The 21412-nt window shown below is 34.7% G+C and overlaps 1 protein-coding gene across 1 annotated transcript; it reads left to right on the top strand.

Moving 5' to 3' along the window:
- The first annotated feature begins 348 nt into the window (after positions 1-348).
- LOC145672474 (leucine-rich repeat-containing protein 14-like) lies at positions 349-1884 on the top strand. Its single transcript, XM_081741636.1, has one exon. It carries the CDS (start codon positions 349-351, stop codon positions 1882-1884), a length of 1536 nt encoding a protein of 511 aa, XP_081597762.1.
- The last annotated feature ends 19528 nt before the right edge of the window (positions 1885-21412 follow it).

Below are 21412 nucleotides of genomic sequence, written 5' to 3'. Positions count from 1 at the left end.
CGCTGTTCTTTTAAATTAATTAAAATAAAAAGTATTGAAATCCCAATTGTTTACTACCTTTTTGTGTTACTTTGTGCTAAGGAATCTTTCATTTAATTAAGTTGGAATGAGGCCCCTGTAACGGGATGAAGCTTAGTATCTGAACAGCAAGAAGGTTGAAGGAGTAGCAGAAAGCAAAGTAAAAGTTGAATATCGAGGTACGTGATGTAAACAGGGAATAGGCGAGGAATACTTGACTTTTACACTAATTTGTGAGTTGGATTTCAATTTATTTTCATTAATGGCGTTGTAAGACAGTTCTGTTAATAGTTTTTATTTTGTTGTTTGTGTGAGAATCCATTGAATAAGATGACTTCCCATGGCAATCAATTGGGAACGCTGTTGTACTACGAAAGAAATATGGTATTGTATTCATGGAACTATAACAAATTAGAAGCATGGAATAGCCATTCTCTTCTGTACGCATCAGCTGAAGTGCTTATCCAGGAAAATGTGTCATTGAAAAGCACAGTGAAGAAATTGCCAGTTTCTCTTCAGAAGTTTTTGCTCAAAGTTGCATTCTGGAATAAGAAACTAAGTGTTATGAACGAGCTGTTATCCCAGTGTAATTTCAGTTCTGTCATACTTAGTGATATAGTACCAGAAATAATATCATCACTTTGTTGGGAAATGCTGGTAAGTGGTTCACACCATTCAGTCGCACAGGAGTATGACAGAGACAGTGATACTATTAAATACATGATGGATTGGACAGCATCCATTCTTTCATCATTTCAGAAAACTTTGAAATCACTTCCCAAATGTTCACTCTTGGATCTTTCAGGTTTTCCAGTCAATAGTGGAACTTTAATAAACTTTTTAAGTTATTTCATAACGTATGCAAAGCATTATGGGCGGAGTGGATCTAATGTTTCCCAGATTACGGTTCGTCTGAATCTTGTAGTTGATTATGATTCATTGAAGACAGTTCAAACTGTATTTCATGTTATGAAAAAATATAAACCAAATGTACAAATTAAATTTAACCGAGTTGCGATATGTTCTGTTGGTAAAGGGTTGCTGTTGGAAATTCTTGACGAATTGGATAGTACTAACCTAACTGCTTTAGATTTAAAATACAATAATGTGCCTTCAAGTGGTATTGGAGATATAGCTTTAAGAATTAAGCAGTTGAAATTATTGCAATCTCTGGTATTAGGATGTGTTTATGAAAAAATTGATTCCAAATTTGTGTCGTTGCTTGGTAATGCTCTTCATGAGTGCCAATTTTTGAAACGATTAGACGTTTCTACAATTGTACTCACGAATCAAATAGAATTGTTGTTGGGAAATTTGAGTAAAGGTTTAGAAGTGCTCAACTTGCGAGAATGCAATTTGTCAGCTCAAGATTTCTTGTATCTTGCTAATTCAATTCACGCAGACACCATATTAGAACTGGACTTAAGTTTGAACAGAGCTGGAACTTTTTTCAGCGAGTTCGTATCTTTACTTCATGCTGTGGCGAATCGTGTACAAATTCTTCACTTGGAAAATATACAGTTGAAGGGCGGTTTTGAAATAGGCCAATCAGTCTCAACTTTAATTCAATTCAAACATTTAAGGTTTTTAGATCTAACTTTTATGGATTACACTCAACCAGACATCATTGAAGAAGTAGCAGTATTAGGTACTATTTCATCTTTAGAAGTAATACACCTTTCGCATCCCATTTTGTATGTTTATGAACCTAGCGATGAAGAAATTTTTGACATCTCTTTTAGCTGGCCGTCCTGGGAAGAGGCAGAAAATAATCTTGAGAGTAAAGTGGTTAAACGGAAATTTCAGGAACTTTTCGACGATCATAGAGCTGATAATCAACCTTGTATCGTCAAATTTATGTTATGATTCTTAATAAGTACAATCATACGCGATTGGGTAATGCCAAAAAAGATATTAAACAGTTTTGTTGTAAACTTATTCTTTCAATGAAAGCAACAATATAGATGACAGTTGGTGATTTTTAGGACATGTAGTCTGTATTTACTGAAGTATATTAATTGACTCATGTTTAATCGTCTTCTTGAAGATATAAATGAGACATTTACTTCGTTGATAATGTTTGTAAGAGTTTTCCTGTACGGTCTTCACTATTATGACCTTCACCAGATGAAAGTCATTCGTATGAAAATCGAAAGGCAATGTTCTGGAACACTGACTCACATCCTCATTGAATTGTAATAAAGAAAGTAATCAACGTGGCTACTAACTCTTCTTCAGTTACTATCACTCGTTTGGCGTTAGAATGTGAATTAAGTATTGTGTTTTGATAAATGAAAGAGGTATTTCTGCTGTATCGCCCAGGCATATAAAAATGCACTAAATTAGGTTAGGTTGAGAAACCTTCAAAACAGAGGCGTGTAGAAAATCATGTACAATACATTCGGGGAGTTTTCTTTCCTTAAACAAATACTCCGCTAAATAACCCTCCAAATGCTATAACTCCCTCCCCAACCCTGGAATACTATACTTGATCTGTCGCCACCTGCTTTCCACTCCTTGTGTGTGCACAGACAGCTGTTCTCCACCTAAATTTCCTGATTCTTCTTGTAAACGTCACCAGTAGCGTCTGTGCATACAAATTCGATGCTGTGGTTAACACGCACGTGTCTCAAATCTTCGTCATTCAAATAGTCATGTGGGTCATGGTGGCTCAGTGGTACAGCGTTCACCTCTGGTGCATGGTGTCCTTGGTTCGATCCTAGCTCGCGCCAAGTGAACTTTGTGGTGGGCAAACCATGTGCGTGGGTTTTTCTCGGGATTCTCTCGTTTCCCCCACTCTTCATTTCACCATTTCATTCATTTCTCATCATCACCGTCTCCTGTAGACTAGCCGGCATAATTATGGGATGTAAAGCTTAAGGATTTCAGATTTCAAATAGTCATATGATTTAAAACAATCTGATACTGCTGTTGTCCCGGGCAATATACGGCCCTTTATTATCTGAAATAACGTTTCTTTGTCGCGTTTCGCTACACTTAGTACAAAAAACTTCGTGTTTTTGCGTCGCTTATAACACCTTCGAATATCCACTGCCCTTCCGAACGCCTTCCTCTGTCTTTTGCATTTCCTTTTCCCTACTTTGCTCTTGTCGATTTCGACTACTTTACCAAGACCCCTAAATTTCGTATGGTTCCTAAAAGTCCAGTTCAGACAAACGTTCCTGCAGTAGTTGCTCCAGTCCACTACAGTGTGTGACTTATACTTCAATCAGTCGTTCTTTCAGAAAAAATGTTCGGGGAAGGGGGGGGGGAGGCATTTTGTACTATTCTATTTATTTTTGTATTATAGACGTATATTTTGGTCTCCTCCAGGAGCAGTGCCTCCCCCCCCCCGCAAAAAAGAAAACGTATCTGGAAGAAACATTGACTTCAATTCATGCTCAATAAATTTATGTCTATCACGCGTCAACAAACAGAAAAACCTTATCCAAAATCAACCTACTTCCTTCGAAAGGATATACCTTTCGTAGCAGCTATTAGACACTTTCATTGAATGTCAGTGTGCCCCTTTTTCCATACTAAAAATAATATGTTCCTCTTCTTTTCTGTAGTTTCAATTCGTTTCCTCGCTTACGACAAACTGTTAACCTGTTTAGTAGACTGTGAATTTCAATAACTAACGTTTGTTATTTCTGTATAATTCAATAAAGCTCAAACACGATATGTTATAACTTTGACATATACGCCCCATTTTCACATTGCCTTTCCAGTTACTAAATCATAACAAGCGTACCTCTCCGCCAAATAGTTGCATCCGCCTCCACATACAGTGGCGCTCACAACATCAAAAACAACCAAAACCAACGATCGCCTTAACCTCTTTAACTATTCCTCTGACCTGACTTTCACTCACTCTTCCTCACAAACCAAAATACATGCTCCAGTTCACCTTGTTATTATTATTAATATTATTATTTAAATTGGTCCGGCGATACGCTAGTTAACTCAGAAAGGAACCAACCTGGTTAGTAACCCACTTTCACTTATGTGTGCGGATTAGCATTCTAGAACTTTCCCAAATCGAAACACTTTTTAAGCATGGTTCACTGTAGTTTTAATTTCAATTTTAGGACTATTGCACCAAAACTGCAAAATGTATGTATAAAGTCAAACCTGTGAACAAAGTTACAGAATAAGTGATTGAAAGCGTACAGGAAATTTCTTACAAACGCAATTACTGAAGTAACTGTTTATTAAATTGTAAATGTACCCTTTTATTTACTGTGTTTAACATTAATATACTGCACGGTAGTGTAAAAATTTACGTATTCTGAACATTACTACCCCAAGGTAAAGAAATGTGTAATCATTGAAGTTTAACGTATAACAAATTTAAAATAGATCTAAAATTATAACAGCATCTTCACGAAGTGAGCAAACTTTCCACAAACTACTAAGTACAAGTCTTCTACATACGTTTTTCATAGCAATTACACTTTCAAAACAAAGAGTATTCTAGTAGAAAGGTATCCTAGTGTTGTAGCAGCAAAATAGTGCAAAACGAAATTCTCAGAAGTGAAATTGTTTACACGTCAGTTGTTTGGATTTGTTAAAAAAGGTGTCAGTACAGTTAATAATATATATTAAATATTAGTAACAGTAAATAAAAGGGTAAGTTCACAAATTATTAAAACTTGTTTCTGTTCGTATCAGTAAATATCTCTCTCTTTTAATAGTCACTTATAGTTTCTAGTTTTCAGAAATTGCCATAGATTAAGGCATTAATTAGTATTCGAAATTTTAATTGTTAACGTAGCCGTAGGGATGAAAGGAGTTATTTGCTTCCTTTACCCTGCTTCAGCTATTTTCGTCCATTGTTTTGACAATGGGATATTTAGTATGAAAAATAAATAAATAAATAAAATTACCGATCTGGATAAGTTATTTTCTACTAATAGAACGTAAAGAACGTTTATTAATATTAACATCTATTTTGCTGACGTGCGTTAGATTCTTACTGGAACAAGCAGGTCAACAAAATGGAATTTAAGTTATTCTTTACTTCGTATAGAAGTATTTTAGTCTGTCTAATAATATTGCAAATGTTAGTAGAATTAGTATCTTTTTTGACATATGCGGAATGAAAGCGCAATAGTTGATAAATTGATGATAAATAGTGCATTTTTTTTTTTTTTAAGCGTAATTTTTAGATTTCCTCAAAGGAAGTCGCTCTCACTAATTTTAATTTCAGACTCGTACTCACTCGAGCTCGGGTTCCATATCCTCGGACTTGCTCCTTCTTGTCCCTGTTGGTGCTCGCGCTTGCCCGGACTCATGCCCTGATTCGCAACATAAAAAAAAAAAAAAAAAAAAGCAATAGATGTATACTAAACTTAGGGTTACCAAAATCTCCTTTTACCTGAAAAATGCGTCCAGGCATTTTTAAAAAATATAGTCCTATATGTGGGCATTTAAAGAAAAATAACCAGAACAAAATTATTTATTACAAGTAACGTAAGTGAGCTTGTACAAGCGTCGAAAACAGTCAACCGCATTTAAGCGACTAATGGTCTTACGTTTTGAGGTTGATACTGACGATGACGTCATACATTTTTTTTTTTAATCTTTCAGTTCCTCATTGTTTGGATTGAATTTAGTATTGCTATGTTAAGGGATGAATACCACAGCATGAGGATTTTTCTCGTGGCGACGGCTTATGTAATGAATCTTGTCCCTGAAGATCGTTAACCTTTCCTTGTTAACAACCTCCTTCAAGAAATAATATCTAGGGATATCGCACAAACTAAAGAAAATAACTAAAGACACAATTTTAAAGTTAGTTTTAAGACCCTATAAACATTGGAAAAACTAGGAGAAACATAGGAAACATACAAAAATTATTTCGTGGACAAAATTAAAAATGTTCAGTAAAAAAAGGTAGCAGTGTTACATAGCCTTCTAGCAACATTGAAAGGATCGTGTTTGAAGCTTATTATGTTAGGAAGAAAGAAAGAAAGAAAGAAAAAAAAAAACTTCGGACACCGAAAAAGGAAACTTTGACGACTGAAATACGGGTACAAACTATATCAATACAGACAAAAGTTAAGACTGTAAATATGTACAGGATTACAAATTGAGGGGTGAATTTCTACATTAATTGGCAACATTCTACAGCGGGAGACACTTCTAAATGGTACGCCTTAGCCGTAAATCTCCATATGGCTGTACCATTTAGAAGTGTCCCCCGCTGTACATACAAGGACTTAATTCGTATAAACTTGCATAATGTTGGAAGACATATGCAGCGCAGAAGATTACAGGACTATATATATATATATATATATATATATACAGAATGGGTGGGATTTAGAGTTAGTGTATTAACTATTATAATATACAGGGTGTTCGGGATAAATTTGACACTTTTAGGTGATAGGAAGAAACAGGAAATATCGTCCTCAAAACAAATTTTATTGAACTCGTGGAAATCGTACAATAGGAGAACAAGAGAAAGCAAAATTAAGAAAAGAAAAAAAAAAAAGCTTTGCGGCCACAATTGCCTCAAGGCGGCTCCTGAATCTGGAGCATGCAGCCTTCAGGGTGTCCCTAGAGAGAGCTGCAAATGCCGCCTGAATCCTGTAGATGAGCTGGGTCTTTGTGTTGCTGGCAGTGCGGTTGATCTGTTGCTCCACCACACCCCTACACATAATAATTTGTAGGATTGCGGTCAGGGAAGTTAGGGAGCCAGATGTCAGGACTAGTGAAGTCGTACAGATAGCCTTTTGCGTTTTCAGTCGTGAGTTGGCCTTTATGCCTCTTGTCAGAGTGAAAACGAAGGTCCTCGTTCAAAGCCAGCTTCATGGTTGACGGAGCAATACTCATTTCTCGCGCTAGAGCTCAGATTTTCTTCCTTGGATCTTTCTGCACATTCTCTTGCAATTGGTGGGCGGCAATCGGATCATCTGTGAACTTTTTCTAGCAGCCATGGCTTCTTATCATTGTTGCATTTCTGAATTTCACTTGTAATCGCTTTCACACTGAGCAGCTGTTGTGATTATATTATTTGGTTGGCTGGCATGAATCATCATAATGCAAGTAATTCTTTTCCAATATTCTGGTGGTTTCTACTCGTCCATTGCAGTTCTGTTTGACTTCACAGCTGTATCTGAAACCAAAGAGAAGTAATATGTGAGAACGCTGATAATACCTTCCGACAACTCATATATACGTACAATAAAAACAACTAGCAAATTTGACCCGAACACCCTGTATAAAGAGTTCACACCACTGTTTGTTAAAACATAAATATGTTAAAACCAGCATAGACGATAGTCTTAAGCCTTAGCCCCGAATTAGTACTGGTGGAAAGTACTAAGAATGTTGGCCAAAAGTAAATAAGGGAACATTATTTAGGTATATAAATTGGATGGTTATATTGAGTATATAAATTTGATGATGCGGTTAATTAAGTTACTGCTGTAAAATAACCAGATTAATACATTTACAGTGCATTTATTTACACATAAGTATACTAAACTTCACTTCGATAGCAAGAAGGCTCTCTCTGCTGGTCTACTAGCTAGCTTTGTGCGCCTTTGGTGCACGTGGTCTGGGGTTCGCTTTCTGATTGGAGAGCAGAATAAATTTACTTTCACAATCGTCCACTTTCATTAATAACCCTTCTCTTTTAGTCAAAAGGATATAATCATGAGACTCGTGGGGCGTTAAACAAAACAAAATAAAAGAAATGAGAGAGAAAAAAGGAAAATTATGACACAACCAGAAAGCGACACAAAAATTACATAAGTAACATTACATTTGACGTTGGGGAACTTGAATTCGGTTTCCGGTGGGAGATCATGTGGCTCGTATCTCATGCGGTGCCGTCCATATATTACATGAGCCTCAGACAAATCTTCTGTAAGAATCTACCCAAACTTTCGTGATTCCTTCTCCCCAGCAATCATAAGCAAGATTGCCAACTTCGTTTTTATGAAAATAGCCGAGCAACAATTCGAAAGTCGCTAAATCCCTGTATTATCAATGGAATAAACTTTATTCTTGACACTAAGGAATATTTAGAAAGTCTCTAAGTCCAAGTTTTAAAATTTAACTTTAATTAATGTATAGTAAAGTTACGATTATTTTGTTGCTGTCGGAATATCAGACTTGGAAAAAAAATGAATGGATGAAACTTTTTTTTTTTTTTTTTTTTTCATGGAGGCCTGAAAAGCGTGGGCTCTTCATTTGTCGGGGTTGCTCCTCCTTATGGGTGGTCCTGATATCATTTTACCCTCTAGTTTCATGTCTTACATAGCTTTCCAAAGTAATCAACTAAAGTACGGAGCTGTTTAACTTAAATGGAATGAATATGTGTAGGTCCTGAGGTCGTATTCAAACCTCATAATAGAAAGAACTCGCATACAAAATAGGTTTTTAATGAAGTCCTTACATTTTAAATATAATTAGGAACTTATCCAGTAACACAACACAACCAAGATTTGATCAATGCCTTACAGTTAGGGATCGGAACAAGTCAACTTCACTTGACTGATTTTGAAAACTTTATGTCACGAAGAGAAGAAATATTATTGATAATTCCCAGTATTACTTTATTTTATGGATTGTTACGAATACTAACTCATCAGAATAGTTGTATAAATGGCTGGTGAATTAGAAGCAATTCTATTATACGTAGTAGGATACGTAACCAGAGTTTCCACGAACCTGGGGAAATCAAGAAATTCAGATTACTCGTGAAAAATTAGGAAACTTCAGGGAAGACTTAAAAATCCTGGAAAGGTCAGAGAATTTTAAATGTGGATTTTTTACTTTTCAGAACCCATTTCTCGTTATGCCTTACTCGGCTGTTTGGTAGATAATGTTTCATAAAATAAATTAGAATGTTTTGCAGAACTTCTCTACATACATAGTACATATACAAACTACGTACATAAGCACACTATATGCATATACATGCATAATAGATGAGGAACGTCCTGATCGAAAAAAAAATATTTTTTCCACTTTATATATAGACTTGGAAATTTGTAAATCGTAACCTGGAAAAAAAACAAGGAATTAGTGCTCGCCAAATAAGTGGAACCCTCATAACTACCCATTCTAGTACATCAATGCCAGTTCGTGAGTAAATTGCATATGTGGAGAAAATTCTAGAAGAAAAACAAACTAATATATATTTAATTGCTAATTATAGCAATACAAGATGTGTACAAGTTTCGAGAATCCAAATTTCTTTTCTATTTTACTAATTTTCTTGGCTAAATACTACAGTATATATATATATCTATATATATATATATATATATATATATATATTTAAATCCCCTACCAATGACCTGTTAAGATCAAAGCTAAAGGTATTTTGCACTTTGTCTTAGCAACTTGTAATTAATAAAGACTGCACAACTAATTTACCTAACCTTACTTTAAGTTTTCCTTTTACCTTATTCGCAGCTCCTCCTACTACACTGTTGAAGTCTCCCATTATTTGGCGTTAACCTTAGTTCATCATACATTACTTCTACTTCATTGTCATTATGGTCGGTTGTTGGCATATACACTTGTATGATCACAATATCCACTGGTTTTGCACGTAGTTTTACAAACATCAGGCGGTTACTGCAGCCTTCCTGTTTGGTTACACTTCTTGCTACTTCGTTCTTCATTGCTATCGCGACACCATTCTTGGCCTTAATGCCACCCGAATAATATATTCTGTAATTTCCCGATACTATCTCATCTTTTCCTGGCCATCTCACTTCACTCAAGCTCACTATGTCCACTTTACGTTTGTCCACTTCAGCTTTTAAATTTTCAATTTTACCCGCAAGTCGTACAGTTCATACGTTCCAAGTTCCCATACTGAAATGAAAGTTGTTATTTTCTCCTCGTATGATTCTTCCTGGAGTAGTCCTCACCTAGAGATCCGAAAGGGAGACTATTTTACCTCCGGAATCTTTTACCTCAGGAAGAACCATCATTATATGGCGAGGTACGAGCTATACAAATTCGCAAATGGAGAGAAATACGTTTCTCAGTAAAGAAGATAACTTTTTACCTATAACAGCTAGGAGGCTGAAATTGTATATAGGTATCTTAGGTCGATACCGAGATCCATTAACCGTACCAGCCATCTAAGATCACTCTCAAGGTCAAAAAGTCAAATTATTGAAAAATTTTCTAAAATCTATAGAAAGAGACCTATACGTTACAGGGACCTTAAAAGGGGATATGTGTAAGCAGATGACGCACACTTACCTGCACAAAATACGAACACCCAGAGTCATATTGAAGTAAAGTTATTTTTCTAGGACATCACTATTTGTGCTCTTGAAAAGTTTTTTATTATTTATTTATTTAGTGCCAAATATTATATACATTCACTAAGGAAAACCATCATGCTAACAATTGTATCGAACCACAACAAATTTGTGTCATTAGTTGGAGACGATACTGATACATCTGGTTATTATTTAGTGAGAAAGGTATTTTGCGACCAGTAGCTAAAAAAGTTGCGAAAAGGACACAATTCCACTGAGCCACCGCGCTATTGTATAAGAGCTCACTGAGTTGAGGGACAAGTACTCCATGTCTTGCTCTGTGATACAATTTGTGCATTAGTTGCTTCAATCTTTCGATGCGTGTGTTATCTGCCATACCATACAAGGCGCTTATTCCAACTCGATCATGTCGTTGATCCCAAAAACGTAAGTAAAAGTGTCCATCATCGTCATAAGGGAAGATCAACTGTGACTGGAGCATCCTTTCATCACAATATTGATGTATGTCACCGTACACGAATGTCGAAACATTGTACAGCTCCATCAGCAAAACTTCGTCGAAGCCAGAATAAATACTATAGGGCAGAGTGAAAATGATCGGCCTATTCGAATGTCGGTTATCGTTTATATATCCGCTCAACATATAAAAATAAATATTGATCACAGAAGTTGACACATCCCGGGTTGGATCTAGGAAAGGTAAAACCGCTGAAATTGAAGGAACTCTTGACGTCATCATAAAAGTTGAATTCTCTGGCCAATGTAATTGATGTGAGGATTAAGTCGTATTGAGCAATTGTCCGGCGTGTTGTGCGAATACCGGCTTTTTCTAGATAAGAATAGAAATCATGTACTAATTTATATGTTAAGGCGTTCCATTTTCGTCATAGAAGCTCTTACGTCTATATTTTCCTCATTAGTTTATTTTTTTACAGGTCGTAGTGCATATTTTATCTGTATTTTTCTTGGTTTTGAGGCCGTTTGTCTTGATGGCAGCACCAGAACTCATATCTATCAGTCGGATATCAGGAATTAAAAATCTTAAACTTTCTTCATATTAGGGAACTCGCCATCCTCGTTTCACGAGCGCCTAATATTTATTAATTCTCCTCCTTCGTCCCTCCTGGGAAAAGGATAATGTGGTAGTGTTTCCATTTCCTTTCCACATCTCCATACCGTTGACCACCTAGTGGTTCATCCGCCTTTTAGGACAGTTTCCCCTGCTAAGGGCAAGAAGATGTCCTGACCTCCACCCGCTCATCCGCCCTCCGAGAAGGCCGTTGACTGACTCCTTATCCCGGAGTCGGTCGGTCCCCACCTACGTTAGCCGCCAAAGACGTTGACCACTTTTTCCCGCGAGGTGTAGATTGGGATTTTCCCTTCGTTTAAAATGAGACCCAAAGGCTTTTCTGAAACCTCTCTAGTACTTTTAGAAAGCAATATTATGGTTACGATTTTCGATTATGAATGAAAGGACAGTCCATGAATTCGGGTTATCCCAATTTTGCAGTCTTACCCATGATTACGAATTTCGATAAAAACTTACATTTTGAATTTTCGCCACGCCTTCATAGTTGTGGAAGGAAAGCCAGAAAAGAAGAAGAATCAAACACATTACTATTGACCCTCAAACATAATTACATAATTTTAAAGTAAAAATTTAGAATAAAAGGTTGGTGTCGTCAAATTACAGTTGTTTCCAAGTCGAAACAGTTTTTAGCTGTGTTCAATTTATTATCTTCTCTTCACTTGGACCAGATGCTGCGAAATGCGATTCTAAAGGCATATTGTACCTCGTTTGGCCGTAAAACAGAAGATAGAAATTTATGACCTCTGTTCGTTTCAGAAACGAAATATTTTACAAATTCTAAATACAGAACACCAACAATACAGGAAGGCTCCAAATAACAAAACCAACAAGAAATCATCTTCGTACTTTCGTAGTTATCATCCACTCACTGAACTGTGTCCGTGTTTGCTAAGTATATTTATTGTATTATAACCTTATATTTGGGTACAGGAACATTATTCTAAAACTGCGCAATAGCAATTTTTTTTTGTGTGTGTGAAAATTCTAAATGTAGAGCCAAATCAAAAAATATACTTGTTCACATATTATTGTATTATATGTACTCTCTGAATAGATTAATAATTTTGGAATATGCAATGCAGAAAATGAAAGTCACCATGTTGAAGAGTTCGTTGCAGTTTAGCAGGGAACAGATAAAAATTATTTTCAGGGTCTCAAAGTTCTTTACAATTATGTTACATAACAGTACAATTTTAAACAAAATAGTTTTTTGACTTTTTTTTTTTTTTTTTTTTTTTTTTTAAGGCAGCAATGTTACATTTTCTGGGGAAATTATTTGAAAATAATTAGAATAAATTGTAACATGCAATGCATCTGGAAAATTTAAGAAAATGAATCCCTTTTGAACTCACGTTGATATATTCAGATCTGTCTTATTCTAACGATAAACTGAACGGTGAGCCACTGTTTTTAAAACTTGTTGGCCTGCAACAAGTGTTCTGAAAAACTCACAAAAGACGTACAAACTTTAACCTAGCATTAGAAACAAATATAACATAGACAATTTTAAATTTTCACAGAACACTTCGCATATTATAAAGGAGCCTATTTGGATCACGGAGAAAATTATGTTTTGCTAAATCTTAACTGTTCCCAAGTTCCAATCATAGAACGGATACTCATGTATGACGTCTCTGAACATAAACAAAAAATGGAAATACTTCGTAAGGTTGACATTATTGTGTCATGTTATATCAGAACCAAAACTCTCAATGTGGAATCTGAATAAGGGAAAAATTTATACTAATTAGGATTGTATATTATCAATAGCTTCATTCAAGAATTTGGGTCTCAATTACGGGAATTTTACCCAGTATCTCTATTTTCATATGTGAAGTGTCCAAAATTGATTCCCTCTCCCCAGTTATTTTTTTTTTCCTTTCTTGATTTTGGATTAATATTTGCATCTTTCTGTAAGTTTTTAAGGATAAGTATAGCTGGACAGCAAGTTTTAAAGAAAAGCTGCCCATATTTACTTTGTCGCTAGAAAAGGACAAATCTGATTGTAAAAATTTGAATTCAATCACACCAGTTTTTATATATTGGAAGAAATTCAAATACTGATGCATATCACTGGTATCTAATTTTTTCATTTTGATTAAGATAAAGTTTGAACTTATAGGTATTGTGAAATTTCGAAAGGTAAAAGCTAGTTAGTAATTTTTATGATGTCAATGTGATTATATTGTCTGCCTCTGATTATAGCTTGTATGAATTTATTTTTTATATATGCGAAATAAATATGGTATAGAAGACTGAAATAATATAAGAATATTTAATTTCTGTAGGATGTTAAAGGTTGCTTAGGTGTTCTTTTCTTATTAGAAACATTATCCAATGGAATTATGTGATAATGAAATACCATGTTCGAGGTGAGAGTAAGACAATGTAAAAATAGATAAGCAGATTTTAAATGACGTTAACAAGTTTTTGTAACAAGGAAGAAAGTTATTCTTACTAATTTACTAGAGAAATATTGAGTTTGTTATCTTGCAACATTATGGTCAACTGAAAGTAGTAAGAATTTTCCAAGTTTTCTTGTAATTTATTTGATATTAATGTAAATCAGCACAAAATAACGTCTGTGAATTAAAGATTACTTCATTCTTCACCAGAAAGCACCATTATCATTGAGTCAAGTTTTTAGTGATAAATTTCAGGATTATGACAAGAGAATAGTATCGTAAAACCTTCAAAAACGAAAATATCACTGTGCACAAACTACCTAAACCAGGATATAAGGTTCAGATTATTTTAATGGTGAAGTTGTATGGTTTACATGTTTTTGGCGATTTCATATACTCAATCCTATTTAACCTTATGGTTTATTTTTTTCATACTTCATAATGTTGAGTGTTTTTGCAGCAAAAACTTCTTTCTTGTAATGTACTTGAATGCTTTACTGGAAGGTTAAGGAATTCACGTATAGCGTCTTGTTGCTCAATTGATCAAAATTGTTTCAACGGAAACCTCCATCATCATTAATGGTAGAGTAAAAAATTAAAGTGCAAAACATATTACATTATGATGTTGACTAAAGCTCTTTAAATCTGTAAACTATTTATAGATGAAATGGTAGAATTCTTGAAGTTCTTGAATTGGAGTGCCTAGTGATTAAAATTTTTGTAACGTATGTACTTCTGAAGAAAAGAGTAATTTCTAAAACACTAACATCTTTCAACACGAAAGCGTTAGGACAGAAAGCTAAATTAAAAAGTATTGTTTAGTTGATGTTTTAGATGTTCGTGAACATTTCAGTTATGCGTCCAATAATATCTTTAGTTTGTTTTTGAAATTTTACTTTTCTGGAAATTAAAGAGCATAGGTGATAGCGGTATGATATATTCGAAAACTCCCAACTATTCAAATACAACTATTTCCAGTTTTATTATTGAAGTTTTTGTAATAGTAATGGTAAAAGTTCACTTGTATTGGTTTGTCTATTATCTGTAGACTTCTTCGAAGTACCAGAAACAAACAAAAATAGGCAGGTTTAGCTAGGATATAAAACAAGAATAAGCGTGCATAACAGCAGTGAAAACGCTTGCCCAGAACGGAGATATGCTGCCAGGGCCAGCAGTCCATGTTTCTCTTTGGAAGTGTGTTTCAGAAAGCATCTATTTCTACTAAAGCATCCGGAAGTAGTCAATAGTAGATTCTATAGCTGAACCAAACTCATTGTGACTGTTCACTAATGGTTAACGTTCCTGAGCACAAAACAAGAAGGCAGAAAAAGAAGTTTGTAATGATATTCTTTATGTAAGTTGATATATTCATCTTGTTTTCTGCTTTGCTTGATATTCGAAAAATTTTGTGCTTTCTCTCTAGTCTAGTCCAACTTTTAACGAACTTTTTGTGACCTTTCGGTTATAAAAAGAACTATCCAAATCGAATAACATGCAAGTTATATATATAGCGGCGTCAATATGGTTTGGTCAGTATACTATCTTTAATAACTGCCCAAGGTATATCCAATTACAACTATTAATGACAACCTGTATTTTAGATTGCTTGAAGTGTCTTGAATAGAAACCTGAAAGAAAAACTACATCCGAACAATTTTGCATACATACGTTACGGTATGCTTTATTATATTAAATAATTATTAAGGTGCTAAGAATCTAACGTTGTATACTGAAATATTATGCTGACTTATGTGCACTGGAGTTAAGAGCTTATGAAATAATGATTGTATCATATTGCCATTAGTAAGTGCCTATGTTTGCCAACATTTTTTTTTCTACATAATAGTCATGTATTAATTTACATGTTATAGTACAAACTCATTAGGTTTATTGTTAGAGATTCAGTTTTAGTGTGATTCAAAATAAATGATGTATAAGATTCTCGTTTTGTTGTTAAAAGACATAGAATACGATTTCGTATTTGTATGTAAACTTTGTTGACTAAGATGCGTAGTATAAAAATACAATGTATAATATTGTTAGTTCTTTTAATGTAGCTTTAAAATGAATCAGTATTACAAAGCGAAGTAAAATACTTTTCGTGTCTTTTTTTTTTTTTCCTTTCTATAATTACTCCATCAGGCCTTACTTTTTTCATGTTGTCAAACTAAACACAGCAACTCACTGAGCAAGGATATGTGATAAAAAATAAATAAAATCATAAATCACCTAACAGTTTCAACACAATAACCGTGTCTTCATCAGACTTCCACTCCTCTAGAAGTCTGATGAAGATATAATTATTGTGTTGAAACTGTTACATAATTGTGTTTTTATTGTTGTCGAAAATTAAATTGAAATTGATTCACAACTATTTAGAAAAATCTGTTTGTTGTATATATAATTTTTCGAGAAAGTCTTAGAAAATTAGAGGCCTTGAAAATTAGTAGAAAGAAAACAATGTCTTGAGTTCAACGGAGAAGGATATCGGAAAGTAAGGCTACAAGAAGAATGATTGAATGAAGTGTTTTTATATATATATATATATATATATATATATATATATATATATATATATATATATATATTGGGACTCCTCTGTTATCAAGGTTGATAATTTAGACGTGACAGTAACAAACTTAGGGTAACGGATGGCGAAATTAGAAGAAAGTATGTGGCGTTCTGTGTGACGGCAGAATCATGGTAAAGAATAAAAGGATGATTCACAAAACAGTGGGTAGGTCAGCAATGATATACGTGCCATAAGCGTAGAATAAAACATAAGAAAACCAGTTGAGAATGCTCGGAGAGCATTGCAAGAACGAACTTAAAAAGAATTTTTTTTTCGAAGTTTATATGAAATTGTATATTAAATTTGTTTGATTAAATTCAATAGATAACATGGGAACCTGTGTATTAGGGGATCTATTGAATTAGCTCTATATTGAGCTGTCATCACTGTATATACACCGATAACGTTTGGGAGGTGATTTCTGACACCAGGATAAGACAGAAAGTATAGACCAATCTAGGTGCACAGATGCTTCCTTTCGGAGTTATAGGCTGCCGAAAACGTAAAAAAAAAAAAAAAAAAAAAAGAAATTTAAAGGTCCATAGCTCCAAAACTATGGGACCTACCGTAATCGGGTCAAGACTTTACTAAGGAACTAGTATGTGCTCTATCCAAAAATACATGCTTCAGAATCCTGCAGTACTTCCGCAACAATTTTTATAGAGGTAGTTAGTGAGTACTTCAGATTATATGCTTGTACCCAAACTGTCTGTACAAAAAATGTTACGTGAGTACCGTAGGATTCTGAAACATGTATTTTTGGAAATAGCACATATTAGTTCCTAAGTAAAGTCTTGACCCGACTATTGTAGGTCCCATAGTTTTGGAGCTATAAGCCTTTAAAGTTCGTTTTTTCATGTTTTCGGCAGCCTGTAACTCCGAAAGGAAGCATTTGTGCACCCAGGTTGGTCTACACTTTTCGTCTTATATTGGTGTCAGGAATCACCTCCCAAACGTTGTCGCTATTGTTTTGAAACACCCTGTATATACTGAAAATGCAGATATAACCAGTGCTCACCGGTGGTACCAAAATGTTGACCAACACCAATAACATCTCTCTATAACTTACGGTTCCCGAAATATGGCTCCTTAAATTTATCGAAATCGGAGATTTAAGGCCAGTATCTCTGAAACCGAGAGTGATGCGAAAAATTCCATCACGTCTTTCAGATAGTTTTTGATACTCTATCGAATAAGGGCTCAAAGTTGAAAAATTCGCAAATAACACAGACACACACAAACAATGACATGGAAAATTCAGTAACAAACTTTTTAAGTTCATTGATAAGATTGAATGTTACCAAATGAGAACGCTGCACTAGATGTGTGGGATAGCAAGAAAAGGCAGAGGGAGAAATGAGAAAGTAAGGGAAACAACCAAGATTGTAAAAATATCTAAGATCCCAAGAAAGAAGGCTGCAGTGGTGTGGCCATCTAATGAGAAGAACAAACAACTATGTGATCAGAAGATTGATTGCAATGAAAGTGGATGGGAAGAGAGGTAGAGGGAAACCAAGAAGAAAATGAATGGATTTGGTTAAGATTGACTACAGGGAGAAAAGCCTAGCAGTAAAAGAATTCCGGGACAAGGTTTTATGGAGAACATTCATCAGAAACATCGATCCGACATAAGTGGAACAAAACAGAGAGAAAGGAAAGATACTATTTTCACTGGGAGACCAACCCACTGTTTCAGGCATGTTAAAGCGTTGTCCACGCAGTGTTACACTAAACGTATAGTTATTTACGTTGCCATCATATTTTCTGCATAAACTGCTACCGTTCTCGTTGAATTTTTGTCTTGTTTCTTTCCCGTGACACACAAGAATCGAGTAACATTAGGCACCTCCATTTTTGTGTAATGTCCTAGTTGCTGCACCATTTTCAACTGTCGTAATCGGCTGAAGATACAATGTAGCGTGCTTTGGTGGTTGTCAGACGTACTATACCTCGACATCTACAACATAACGAAATTATAATTACACACATGTTAAATACTAGACTTGTTCAATACATTCAACTTCCTTTTTCATTCTTCCTTGTATTAAGGAATAACAAGGTGATTATTAGGGTGAAACGAAAAAAGAAAACTATTTTTTTCTAATAGTGCGGAAAAGTTGCCTATTGATGTGGAAAAGACAAATTTTAGGGTAATCAGACCATTCTTGGAGGTGTCGCAAGGACCATAAAGTTTCATAAATTTGACAGTTATTGTCCTGTGTCAACCCCTTTCAGTCGTCTTTTTATTCTCACCAATAAAACCTTGATTGTACTTGTTATGTCTTTTATTGAAAATACGAACTTTTTTGTATGTAGGGGGGGGGGGGAGTACTAACGAAATCGGAATTCTATCTTAGTATACAGTAATTTTTCGTTTTAAAAATACGATCTTTTGCACATTTTTTGGTTTATCATTTAATTTTTTAAACTTTACCATAAATTTAAACTCCTCCTCCCTCAAAAGTTTGTTTCACCAGTAAGAAGACATAGCAAGTACAGTCAAGGTTTTTATAGTGCAAATAAAGGAGTGAAGGAGGCTGATATACAGAGTGGTAGATAACTCCACCGAAAAACTTTGGGAGGCGGTTCCTTATACGAGGTGAAAGAAAGAATTTCTAATAAACATGGGTCGAGAAACGTCTCCTTTCAGAGTTATGAACTACCGAAAATTCGAAATATCACGTTTCTAAACGGCCTGGCTTAGAAACTGTATGGCCTATCCCAAGCGGTTTAAGGAATTACACAGGAACTGGTATACACTTTATCTAAATATCCATGTTTCAGAATTCACCGGTACTAGCGAAACGAACGCACCACTAGTACTTAAAGGAGTGTCCCTATACTTCAATTTCCTTTCTACAGATCCTTTCACCGATAACGGAGGATGGTAAAACATGGATATTTAGATAGAGCACATACTAGTTCCTGTGTAATTCCTTAAACCGCTTGGGATAGATCCTGTAGTTTCTAAGTTAGAGAGTTTTGAAAAGTGATTTTTCGAATTTTCAATGGATCATAACTCTGAAAGAAGACGTTTCTCGCCATGTTTATTAGAACTTTTTTCTTTCATTTCATATAAGGAATCACCTCCCAAAGTTTGTCGGTGGAGTTACCTACCACCCTGTATATATATAGAACAAGAAATGTCAAATTTATGAAACTTTATTGTACTTGCGGCACCTTGTTCCGATTACCCTATAATTTTATTTTTTTAATTTTTCACATCAAAAAGCAACTTTTCCGCACTATTAGAAAGAAACCCATCAAGCTTCTTTTCGTTCCACCTGATGATTATGGTGTGACTTGTGGTTTCGAATTTTTGACATACGTTTTATCGCTCATATTACATACAAATCAACACCTCAGTGAGAAAGATATACTTCCAAAAAATTACTGAAAATTTACGTGTATTTCATCTTGTATCATTGGTCTATGAGCGTACGATGGACAGTTAAAAAAAGTTTTCGGAATTTTGTTGCAGTTTTGACATTTGGATGCAATCACAATGAATGTTGTGTAGTACAGTCCTTAGGTTGCCTAGTTATAAATTTGGCAAGTGTGAAAATGTTGTATTAGCCAGTGCACGAGTAGTGTAGCTGAACGGAGGAATATGTAGCTGATCAGTTGGTGCCATGTCACAGTTCGACCAACACGCAAACCTCAAGTTCGTGTGCAAATTGGAGAAATCTATTTCAGAGACATACTTTGATAGCCTTAAAAACAGTTTAGCATCATCACATTTTTGGTTCTTCCTTAAGGTAAAAATGGACCTCAAAGATACACGTTTCGCCACCATAGAAGGACCAAAACCAACGTGACGACTTAACTCCGGAATATACCAAAAAAGGACTTCCCTCGTTGTTTAAAGCAATAGCAGAAACGGTGAAACAAGTTTGTGTGTTCCGAAGGTGCCTACTTTGAAAGCAATTAAGTAAATGAGTACTTATATTGTGGTAATAAAGAGATACAATAAAATTCCTGGAACCTTTTGACTCCTCCTAGTATTTTAAAATTACAAACACCTCTGAATACACTGAACGTTGGGATCTAGTGACATTGTGCTTGTTTGTTTATTTTTATTTTTGACTCGTGGCAACGATTTTTCGAAGTTGCTTATCCCAATTCATAGATAGATTTTTTTTCTTGTTTTGCTAGAAAATCAACACAGTCTAGTCTGGTTACAAAAGTTCTTGTTAATTTTGGAATTTTACAAATTATTCAGATTAATCAGAAAATAGTGGAATATGTAAAGTCTGAAAAAGTAAATAAATAAATAAATAAATAAAATCAGTCTCGGGTAAAGCTACTACAAAAGCAGAGAAGTTCTATGAGAAGGAGGCATTTAATCAAAAAAAGAAGTTACTGCAAAATTTAAGTAGTTGAAAGCTACAGTGTAGAATTTCTCACAACCTTGTAAGTATTCTGTATAATTTTCTGTAAAAGAAAAAAAAACTATTTCTTCTAACATACGGTTTGCTCTCAATATATTTACTATTTTTTTTTTCATGTAGTATTTTGTCATAGTAGTGATCAGCAATCACCAAATATTTGTTACTGAAAATAAGACTGAAGGTGATTACTTCAGTATAGAAGTTCCATCAAAAGGTGAATGTGTTGGACGGCTAAATGAGGATGACTGAATAAAGTAAATTTAAAACAAATGGATGTACCTGGGTATATTTTCGGCACCTGTAAGAATTTCTGGCACCTTTTTCAAGTCACCTTTATTGTGAAGATGTAGAAACCAAGTTGTCACCTACACCTCGAGTTGTTCTTCCACGTATTCTGAGTACTTTAGCACTGACTCACACTGTAGCAATATCCATCCGCACTAACTAATTAATAAATTATTTACTAGATTCATGAGGCCGCACTATAAGACCTATCAGGGGAAGTAGAGTAGAAAATCTGTAAGAAGCTTAAAAATAAATTTAGCTACAGCTGAGCAACTTCTAACTCACACACACACACACACACACACACACACACACACATATATATATATATATATATATATATATATATATATATATATATATATATATATATATATATTATACGA

Source organism: Thermobia domestica, chromosome 16 (genome assembly GCF_964235325.1).
Source record: "Thermobia domestica chromosome 16, izTheDome1.hap1.1, whole genome shotgun sequence".
Classification (NCBI taxonomy): domain Eukaryota; kingdom Metazoa; phylum Arthropoda; class Insecta; order Zygentoma; family Lepismatidae; genus Thermobia; species Thermobia domestica.
Note: the sequence above shows the minus strand (reverse complement) of the source record. Positions and strands in the feature narration are given on the sequence as shown.

Bases quoted from the DNA above. Each gene is read 5' to 3' on its own strand.
- LOC145672474 (XM_081741636.1), top strand. From the start codon at position 349: ATGACTTCCCATGGCAATCAATTGGGAACGCTGTTGTACTACGAAAGA.